A 10,018-nucleotide genomic window follows, 5' to 3' on the forward strand; every position below is an offset into this window, starting at 1 on the left:
ACGGGTTTACCGACAATGTCAGTAAACATATATTCAGCCTCCCACCGGTTTAGAAAGGCTCTGTTTTCAGAATCAACTTTCCTCTTGGCCATTGTTAGGGGCTAGCTTTGACCTGAAATTAGGGTTGTATACATCAACAGGCGTTTGATTGACGCAGGAATGATCGCAGGTAGCAGAGGAAAGTGAGAAGTGTTTGCCTAGACTGAAAAGCTCCATATTTAATCCTGGATACTATTCATTGGCATGTTTCACAGGTTGTGAGTAGGAAGACTTAAGTAGAAACTTAAATCTTAGACTTAAGTTTTGCAAGCCTTTGAGTTGTCACTAAATGCATCACAGTAGAAAAATGTTGCAAATTTGACAGTTAAAAATCTAAACTAATTTGAATAACCATACATCAGATTTGCTTCATTTTGGTTCTTCAAGTGGCCAGTAATTTAAAAACCAGCTCTATGAACAATAGTAAGCCCATTTCCATGCCTATAAACAAAGCATCATCGAGGTTTCTCTCAACAGAGTTTTAAAAAATTTTGGAAAGATGCACTTCTTATTGTTAGCATCTGGATGTGGTGGATGGGAATCTACTGGTATTTTCATGAAACTGCACCTTTAGAATGTTCCTGTTTTCTCTTGCAGCACAACTTCTGCTGTCACAGTCAAATCTGCAATCAGGAGACTGAAGGAGTTGAAGGACCAGTAAACGGGTGCCATGACCAATGGTGGATTTGGGACTTTGTTTTCTATAATTTAACCGACCTGGACATAACCTCAGCATCCCCAAATAAAGTGGTCTGGAGCGGAATCCTTTGTTCGTGTCTTTGTACATTTGATCTGTAATGTCAAAGTAAAATGAAAACTCTACTGCTGTACAGAACATGACTCACCAACCCTGCATGAGTGAGAAATTTACTCTGGTGCTCAGGCTGCCAGTAAAGCTGCACCATCATAAGCAGAACTGTCCCAGTACAATTGCATGTAACGGTGACAAGCTAAGAAAGTGATTCTCCTCTTCTGCATTGCGGCCACTAGCCTACCAGGGACGGCTTAAACACCTACACTACTGTGTTTTAGTAAATTCAACAAGTAACCCACAGATTTCTGGGTGTTTTTACTGATTGGAAACCTGCTTTGGACAGTAACTGGCTCTGCTGTGGCATCTAACACAGTTTAAAGAATACTGCTGACTCTGCAGTCAGAGAAAATGCTTCAATAAAAGATCAAGATGTGTTCTTGTGAAATGGAATCTACGTGGTCATTTGGTAAATACTCATCATGCAAAACTTCAGATGTGACAAGCTTTTTCACAAAAAACATTGTGGTAAAACAGTGTAATAGCATTTTAATTGCTTTGTTCATTTTATGTAACAAATTAACATAGCCAGCACATATTAAATATTCATACACTGAAAATTTCAACACAGACTTTCAACTAAAAGTCTATGAATAAGGGCAAGGCAGCATTGTCTACATATAAACTAGAGGGATGGAGAGTTTTTGGACATTGTCATTTTGATGGAAATCAGAACAATAAAAGTCAGGACTGCTAGTGATGGCACTTATTCAGAATATTTATTTGTTGCAGATTTTTAATAGAAAAATTAGAATGTTAGAATGCAGGAGTGTTGTATAAACACCTTTAAAATAAAATTGACTTGTGTCATTTAACATTTGCTAAATAGCTAAATATACTTTGAAATAATTCCTGAAACAAATATTTGCCTTCCAGCCATTTATTTTCATGAAAAACAGAGACTAATAAGATTGATAATGAAATATTTTACAGTTGGTGTTACGAAAATAGAAAAATGTTGTTTTATTGAGACATTTCTTGAAAACATGATTTAAAGTCTTAATCTCTAGGTTGCTATTTTCATGAAACATTAAATATCCATGACTAAGTAAATAACCATTTTAGAAAAAGTTGAGAAAAATCTTTATACACATCATTTATGTAGAAAAATTACCACCACCAGACACATGAGCTGCCGTAAAACGTCCAGCAGGGGGCGCAGGTCTGACCTCAGCGGAATCAACAAACAAGTATGGCGGCGTCCAGTGTTTTCAGACCAGGCTTGTTCAGACATAAAGTTGCAATAGTGACGGGTGGAGGGACCGGGATCGGTAGAGCTATTTCTGCAGAGCTTCTGGAGCTGGGTGAGTGATGCTGTGTGTGAGAATGAGTGGACACGGTGCAGGCAGTTTGAATTGAACAACGACTGACCGTAAGAGCCATGTGAACTTCGACACAGCTTTAGCTGTTCAGATCTGAACACTGACGCCTGTGAATCGAGGTAAAGGGGTTAAGGATATTAGAAGCATTCACGGTACGTGGTAGCTATGAGAACAAGTCCTAATCTGGCCACAGAATTTCATTTAATCTCCAACTGAAGTTTGTCGTTGTTGCATAAATAGGCTACTGAAAAATCAGTTTATGTTAAAGTCCAAATAACTTTTTTAAATTATATTTTAATTTTGTCTTCAGTGTGAAAAATTTGAGTTGTGTTGACCTTATCCCAAATAACACTTCACAAAACAAAATAACTTCAGCAGTCATATCTCTCTTGCTTACAAAAAAATGCATCATAATCTTCATCTTTCAGTATGGACATGATTGCAGTTTCATCCTGGCTGATTTTTTGTGTTCAGGCTGCAGTGTGGTGATCTCCAGTAGAAAAGCAGAGAGGCTGGAGGCAGCGGCTCAGGAGATGAGACAAAAAATCCCTCCCTCCAGCCCTGCATGTGTCATGCCTCTGCCATGCAACATCCGTAACGAGGATGAGGTGGGCTCACACACATTTTCAGCCTCTGACACTGCTGCTAGTTGTCTGGGACTGATTGCAAAGGAATGATTTCACTTTGTGATATATTTTTTTGATCCCCTGTGTGGCAGGTGAAGGCTCTTGTATCATCAGTGCTGAAGCAGTTTGGCAGGATAGACTTTCTGGTGAACAATGGAGGAGGTCAGTTCAGCAGCCCAGCAGAGCACATGTCCTCTAAAGGCTGGAAGGCTGTGATAGACACTAACCTGACTGGAACCTTTCACTGCTCCAAGGAAGGTATGCTGCGTGTGGGTAGCACTGTTTCAGTCTGTTTAAGCTCTCATTGTGACTGTGTTGCTGTGACCTCCACACAGTATACATCGCGTGGATGAAACAGCATGGAGGTGTGATTGTGAACATCATTGCTGACATGTGGAAAGGCTTTCCAGGCATGGCGTAAGCACCACCTCCCTAAATGTTCACACAAATTTACAAACCCACAGACTTTATCCCCTTATGCTGAAACACTGTCCTCTCTCCTTGACAGCCACACAGGAGCAGCGAGGGCAGCGGTGGATAACTTAACAAAGAGTCTGGCCATCGAGTGGGCAGCCTCAGGAGTACGAGTTAATGCCGTTGCACCTGTATGCACAGGTTGTATGTTAGTGCAGAATCATGTGTTGGAGTTCATTAATTATGTGGTCATTTAAGGTCTCTGCATTTGTCTGGTTGCAGGGTACAATCTTCTCCAAAACTGCGATGGAGAATTACAAGGAGTATGGACCACTTCTTTTCAAGATGTCTGTTCCATTTAGTCCTGCAAAGAGACTGGGAGTGCCAGAGGAGGTGTCTAATTACTTCAAATTACCCACAATAACCTGAGGAATGGCACGCATGAAACTCAGAGCTGCTATATTTAAAAAGTGTTATTGGAATTAATACATAAGCAGAGTCATTTGATAAAATCAGTGGTGTTTTTAAAGTGTACAAAACCCATATTTATATATGGTTCACTTAGTAGATTTTAATAGCCTTTCCCTCCTAAATTTCTTATTAAATCCCATGGGCTTTTTTTGTAGCATTTTTTTTTTCTTGTGAAAAAGATTAAAAACCCCAAACTGCATTAGAAGCAGATGATATAAAGAAATGATTGGCAAGCCATGTAACAAAGTAAAAGTGTGCAACCTAGGTGAGAGGAGGTGGTTGGTCGAGCTCTTTAAATAAATACTTTGTAACTGAGAGCCACAGATACAGATGATGTGCTGAGTGTGTGTTGGTTGCTGCAGAGCCACAGACAGTGGTGGCAACTTCTCTCTTTTTCATTGTTTTTCTGTCCAGGTCTCATCAGCAGTGTGTTTCCTGCTCTCTCCTGCCGCCTCCTATGTTTCAGGAGCCACACTGAGGATTGATGCAGGACAAAGTCTGTACCACTCCATGTGGGAAATACCCAGTATGTACAGCTTGCTAATGCACACATATTGTAATTCCACAGTTTTATATAGAATCTAACAGGCTAAATTCTTGTGGATGTTTGTCTCCAGACCACAGTGCATGGCCCAGCGCACCTGAGGGGGACAACCTAGATGCTCTGAAGGAGCTGCTCAACCCACAAAGCAAACTATAAGGCAGTTTTGTGACATATGTGGTCTGAACCTAATGTTTCAGTACCCAGTTGACCCATAAACATCATGGGCTTTTAGCTGTATAGACACTGCAAGCATGGTCATACAAGCAAAACACCAGGTGGCCTGGTCATAAGATGGAGTGACTTAGTAAATTCTGTACATAATTGTATTTAATTAAGAGCAACATGAATTTCCTGTATAATGTTGTGTGACAGACTATTGAATGTTGTAGAAAGTTGCAGTGTGTTCTTTAGAAATTGTGCACCAATTTAATGTCTCTAAGGCTTTATCAAAATCAGGAACTATTTGTCAAAAGCAAGATGGCTTTTTTTGGAGGGTCCTGCAGCAGTGATAGTAATTCTTTTTTAAACCACTGTCCTTTTTACAGTGCCCTGATCATGTAATTCTTTATAACTGAGGAGAGGTTTGTGGTGTATTTGATCACAGGCTCATTAATGCATGGAGAACAGGTGCCTTACATTGCCTATCTCTGATATACAGTATTGGTACTATTAACATCCTAATGTAACGTGTTACAAAACATGTTTGTATAACGTGAAATGTGAGACTTCTTGTTATAAAAGGAAAACAAAAAATTCTTCATGAATATTAAAACACTTGAGTGAGAGTGAGATAGCATGTTGAACTGTGGATGCAAAACTTTGTCTACCAGGAGGTCAATAATGAAATACTCATTTATATTAAGAACGAATCTAGAGATCTCTTTGGATCTTGAACTGAAATCGGCCTAAATGCTCAAAGATGAGTGCTAATAATAAATATATGTTAGTAATGTTATATTTAGTTTTGTAATACTAAAGCAGCTGCTGTTTTACAGTTTACACATACAATACAACTGAAATGACAACAGTAAATTGTGCAAACTGGTTTAAAAAGTACATTGAAGATAATCAAGAAGCATACTACAGGGGAATGTGAGATGTGTAGGTTACAAGAAACTGTGTCTAATTTTTGGACAGAGCTACTGGAGCGGCAGCGAGTTCCAGTAGCTCTGTCCTCTTGTGTTTTTTTTTTCTTTCCGTGTTTTCTGAATTTGTTTATTAAGATTGGTGTGTGGTGTCTGTTCTTATGGTGTCCTGTTGCTTGCTCTCTGTTGTTTTTGTCCCTTACTGCTGCTGGAACACTGGAATTTCCCCACTGTGGGATCAATAATGTTCTACCCTACCCTAATGAGTTTTCCCTGGTTCAGGCAGGAGAGGGAATTATTCAAAAATACAGTTTTAAGATGTGGAATGAACTTTAGTTTACCGGAGGTGTTGGGACAAAGGTCAGGAGACACAGAGCACTTATTAGGTTTTTAGAGAGCACGGGGTTACACCAGATTATATAAAGTGAACTGAGTGGGGTTATTTTATATTATTAGTAGGTAGGGTCCGTTCTGAACCACACTCCAGTCTAAAAGGTGGCGGTAATGCGCCTAAAGCTGGTTGCCAACCGCCTTAAAAAACAGAAGAAGAATCATTTTTGGAATTTGTCTCGAGGGCTTTGCCGCAAAACGTTGCTAACTGTCGCTACTTTTTAGAAACAGCAGAGGTCACGACAATCTAGTTGGGTATAGTACATGTTCTTTATTAAAACGTGATTTTTCCCATGCATTTTTACAGTTGTGTTGCTATAGCACTATCGTTGTACATGTAGAGGAGTAGATAAGTCGTTTTAGAACAAACACTGTAATTTTATTTGTCTCTCTCGACAGAACGGTGCTAGCTGAGGAAACGCTGTGTACCTTAGCATTGCTTTTGATAGGAAAACATCCGTGATAGTGATTAGTTTCAAACAAGTTGTCATCGATAACTAAAGGCACGTACTACAAAATGACGTTATGTTTATGACACTTGAGCTTTAGTAGGTCATCTGGAAGTTTGTTTCTTTTGTTTGTTTGTTTTTTATCAAAAGATCAGTACATATTTAACAACACTGACACTAAAATAATCAAAACACTTGTGCCAGGGTTTAGCCAAAGTGCTTATTGGAGCCATGGTTTCAACTAATCGAAAGCAGATAAGAGATACTCTAAGCCATAATGTACCATTTATTATAATATAGAGGTATTTACAAAACAACTCTGTATTCCTTTTTGACGTAGATACGATAAAATGAGTAATGGAAGTCTTATCTTGTACGTTTCTGTTTGATACAACATTACTGTTTGTAACTATGTATATTACTGAGTAATCTGTAATAGATAAACCTTTATTAGTCCCACGATGGGGAATTTCACACCGTTACAGCAGCAAAGACAGAGAAAGACGGGCACCCAGTGTTAAGAATCAAAAAGTAAGACATGGGGTATTATCAGTCTAAATGTAAACAGTTGTGGCTATAATAATAAAAAAGTAAGACAGTACCCTGGTATGCTGTGTATTCACAGTTATTCAGTCCGTGGGTGTGTGAGGTCGACGTAGGGGGGTCAGTGCTGGTTGTATAGCCTGACAGCAGCAGGAAGGAAGGACCTGTGATAACACCACATCATGCACTTGGGGTGAAGCAGCCTGTCACTGACAGGGCTGCCCACTGTTCACAGAGTCTTTTGCATGTGCTGGGAGTCACCATGCAGAGATGTTAGCTTGGCTAGCATCTTCCTGACGCCCTTACTTAAAAGTCAGATTGAATCCAGCCCAATGGGGCATCAAATGTTTGGAGGTTGTGTCAACATTTTTATTTAATATGCACTAGGCTGACATTTGTGCCTCTCGTATAATCATTGTTTTAATGTATGTGAGGTGTCTGAACAGCCAACACGCTTAGACCTGTATTTGTATCTGTTTTCAGCATGGGAGGTGACCACGGCCATGGCAAGCTGTCAATGCCAGACTGGCGGCAGTGGAAGGTTGAGGGAACACCACTGGAGTTCACACAGAAGAGGCTGGCAGCCAGGGGCCTCAAGGACCCATGGGCACGGTGAGTACTTTTACCTACAAGAGATATCTGTTAATGCTTGTATCCAGAGTGATTCCTAACACTGCTCCTTGCTTTTAGGGAGACCTGGCCAAAATGACAATACTAGTGCCAATACAAACAAATGTACAGCCATAACACACAAAAGCACTCCATTGAGAGTGCTTATGACTTTACTGGCTTTGCATTATATTTTTAAAAATAATGAATTTTTCATCTTAACAGTGTTATTGCTGAGATGAAGATGCAAATATACAGTAGCATTAAGCTGTGATCGACAGATAATGGTCTCTCACGGGCCAAGGATGACCTTTAGACAGCAGGGAGACCAAAGGCAGATTGACGCTATGCTGATATCATGTTGTCTTTTTTTCTTTTTCATCAGATAAAATTCAAATATTCAATAACAAATGACACAAATCTGTTGAAATGAAATGAACATGTATTTAATTTATTTAACACTAATGAATCATAAAAATATTCAAATTATTTCATGTATTCAAAAATTAAAACCGAGCACTGGCTCTGCTGCTACATTCTGCACTCCCATTATTTTAAATTCAAAAACATGTCCACATGTAATTTAGAAAACACTGAACAAGGCTACCTGCAGATGTGTTTGTTAATCAGCCTTGTAAGCATGACATCGGCCGATGCCAGTTATCTGAAAGTGCCAAATATTGGTCAGATTAATCAGTCAATCAGTCTACCACTACTAGTAGTTTAGTCCTGCTTCCTCTTCCTGCTCAGTTTCCGGAAGCACAGTTTCAAGCATTTTACTGTTAGCATTAGAAAAACCAACACTGCAGTAGCCAGTAGTGCTAAAACATCCAGGCAAAAGTACTGCAGCCAGTTGAGGTCCTGTCCAGCAGATTTAAGATGCTTCGCCCCTTTGTGGCGCATCACAAATTCTGTCCAGAACACTGAGAGGTCGAGTGGGTCGATTGGCCGGTCTTTATGGAGAGCTGACAGCTTCTGAACTCTCTCTTTATATCTGGATATACAGACAGACCCAAAGAGATTAAGTACACAGTGTTGAAGTAAGACAGTGTTAAAAGCACATACCAAAAGTGACAAACACATTCTGAATGACCTTCTGACCCCTCACCTAGTGTCATTGATGACCTCATTCAATCCCCAGAGGAGCTTTTCTGTAGTGATAGAAAAAATATCCAAGATGACTCCTGCTCCCCTGCTCGCCATCCTCTGTGCGTTGTCTCGTTGGTCGCCAGCAAGTGGCACCATCACCATGGGAAATTGTCTTGCTGGTCACCAGCAAGTGGCACCATCACCATGGGAACAGCGTGACACAGTCCCTCAAAGATACCATGTGAACCAGAGTGAGTGATGAAAGCTCGAGCTCCAGGATGTGCTAAAACACAAACACACATAAAGTTAGTTTAACAGGCAGGTAGAGGTATTGTCAGGTGCTGTGATGTAACACATTCACTGACCTAGCAGCTCATTTTGAGGCACCCATTTCATCATCTTCACATTTTCTGGGGCATTGTCAGGAACCTGTCCAGAATATCTCCATATCACCTGTCAGAGAAGCTAAGTGTCATTTACTGATGCTATAATTGTTGCATTGTTGTGTGATATCAAATGAATTTTTATACAGCGTATGCTCATGTACATCCCTGTACCTTCTGTGGAATCTGTCTGAAGGCCTCTAGGAAGACGGAGGTTGTTTCTTCTGATAGATCTGACACCATGGAGCCCAGAGTGAATACCACAAATCCATGTTCTCCTGACACCCAGGGCTCCAAATCCTGCAAAAACACAAACTGAGTGCTGCAGTCTCAGTTCAGGACTCGTTGCCTATTTATTTCTCTATCTTCCTACATAAAGGAGGAGGAAGTGAACTAAAGTTTAGATATTGATGCTTTTTCCAAATCAGAAACACACAGAAGCCTTACCTCAGGCAGAGGATTCTTCACATTACAGTTGATGCCACCGACTAATACCACATTAGGCATGAGAGGACGCGGAAACTCCATCGTGAAGTCCACCCTGTATAAACACAGCATCGCAGTATTTATCTGAATATGAGAATGAGACTTTTTAAAGTTTCTCTCACTGTGATTCAGTGCTATGAAAGTTCATAAAGAAACTCTACGCTACAGTAAAATTCACACTATATTCCTGCCCTTTTCGTGTATTAGTATGTGTGTGAAAGTTCTTGAACATCATGGTTGTTGTGTATGCTCCCAAATATCAAAACTTAACCATGGCACATTACCTCAGCAGCCAGATAGCAGAGTCTGACAAAATTTGAGTTACGCCCACCTCCTCTCCCAGGAACTGATAAGCTATTTCATCAAAGTGCCAGTACAGCAGGCGGCAAAGCAGCGGCTCAAGTAAAGCCACCTGTGGGTCAGAGGTATCACAGGACAATAAACAACTGAACAATGCTGATGTTTGACTTGAAGGTTTAAGCTAAGTGTTTATGAAAGTTATATATTAACATCACTGAAACTGAAGTCATACAAAAGGTTTAAGCTATGTGTTTATGAAAGCTATATTTTAACATCACTGAAACTGAAGTCATACACTTGAGCCATGGATGAAACTGTGCAGTCTCACTTCAGCTAGCTCGTCATGAGCTGCAGGACTTTGAATGTAATGAGGCACTGGGGCATCTGCTACACTGGGCAAACTGGCAAGTTGAATTTTAATCTGAGCAAGAACTTTCAGTACCAACACTTTAGAAAT

The 10,018-nt window shown here is 40.1% G+C and overlaps 3 protein-coding genes across 4 annotated transcripts in view; 2 read left to right on the top strand and 1 right to left on the bottom strand.

Moving 5' to 3' along the window:
* The window catches only part of rpl37a (ribosomal protein L37a), a 3,307-nt gene extending 2,505 nt beyond the window's left edge, over window positions 1-802 (top strand). Inside the window, exon 4 of the mRNA XM_020604492.1 lies at window positions 637-802. Within this exon, the coding sequence (XP_020460148.1) occupies window positions 637-700 (64 nt within the window). The 3' untranslated portion in view covers window positions 701-802. The remainder of the gene's footprint in view (window positions 1-636) is intronic.
* A 1,193-nt stretch (window positions 803-1,995) lies between these two features.
* pecr (peroxisomal trans-2-enoyl-CoA reductase) lies at window positions 1,996-5,047 on the top strand. 2 transcript variants are annotated; one of them, XM_020604478.1, is made up of 8 exons: window positions 1,996-2,154; window positions 2,647-2,780; window positions 2,891-3,056; window positions 3,134-3,215; window positions 3,307-3,403; window positions 3,495-3,605; window positions 4,098-4,209; window positions 4,301-5,047. In XM_020604478.1, the coding sequence occupies exons 1-8, from the start codon at window positions 2,043-2,045 to the stop codon at window positions 4,381-4,383; spliced, it is 897 nt and encodes a 298-aa protein (XP_020460134.1). In that variant the 5' UTR covers window positions 1,996-2,042; the 3' UTR covers window positions 4,384-5,047. The 2 variants fall into 2 exon arrangements, with proteins under 2 accessions (XP_020460134.1, XP_020460135.1); XM_020604479.1 differs by lacking the exon at window positions 1,996-2,154 and adding an exon at window positions 2,203-2,324.
* A 2,781-nt stretch (window positions 5,048-7,828) lies between these two features.
* LOC109962662 (UDP-glucuronosyltransferase-like) lies at window positions 7,829-9,668 on the bottom strand. Its single transcript, XM_020604559.1, has 7 exons — window positions 9,546-9,668; window positions 9,223-9,316; window positions 8,950-9,075; window positions 8,758-8,845; window positions 8,560-8,675; window positions 8,412-8,515; window positions 7,829-8,297 (listed from the first exon to the last, which is right to left on the bottom strand). Exons 2-7 carry the CDS (start codon window positions 9,301-9,303, stop codon window positions 8,027-8,029), a joined length of 786 nt encoding a protein of 261 aa, XP_020460215.1. The 5' UTR covers window positions 9,304-9,316; window positions 9,546-9,668; the 3' UTR covers window positions 7,829-8,026.
* Between the last annotated feature and the right edge of the window lie 350 nt (window positions 9,669-10,018).

The sequence above is a fragment of the Monopterus albus genome, unplaced genomic scaffold (genome assembly GCF_001952655.1).
Source record: "Monopterus albus unplaced genomic scaffold, M_albus_1.0 scaffold66.1, whole genome shotgun sequence".
Lineage (NCBI taxonomy): Eukaryota > Metazoa > Chordata > Actinopteri > Synbranchiformes > Synbranchidae > Monopterus > Monopterus albus.

Coding starts and splice junctions, on each gene's coding strand:
- pecr (XM_020604478.1), top strand. CDS start 2,043: ATGGCGGCGTCCAGTGTTTTCAGACCAGGCTTGTTCAGACATAAAGTT. Junction 3,404..3,494: donor GAGTTAATGCCGTTGCACCT/GTATGCACAGGT, acceptor GTCTGGTTGCAG/GGTACAATCTTCTCCAAAAC. Junction 3,606..4,097: donor GACTGGGAGTGCCAGAGGAG/GTGTCTAATTAC, acceptor TTTTCTGTCCAG/GTCTCATCAGCAGTGTGTTT.
- LOC109962662 (XM_020604559.1), bottom strand. CDS start 9,303: ATGGAGTTTCCGCGTCCTCTCATGCCTAATGTGGTATTAGTCGGTGGC. Junction 9,076..9,222: donor TGAAGAATCCTCTGCCTGAG/GTAAGGCTTCTG, acceptor GTGTTTTTGCAG/GATTTGGAGCCCTGGGTGTC. Junction 8,516..8,559: donor CTGGTGACCAGCAAGACAAT/TTCCCATGGTGA, acceptor CAACGAGACAAC/GCACAGAGGATGGCGAGCAG.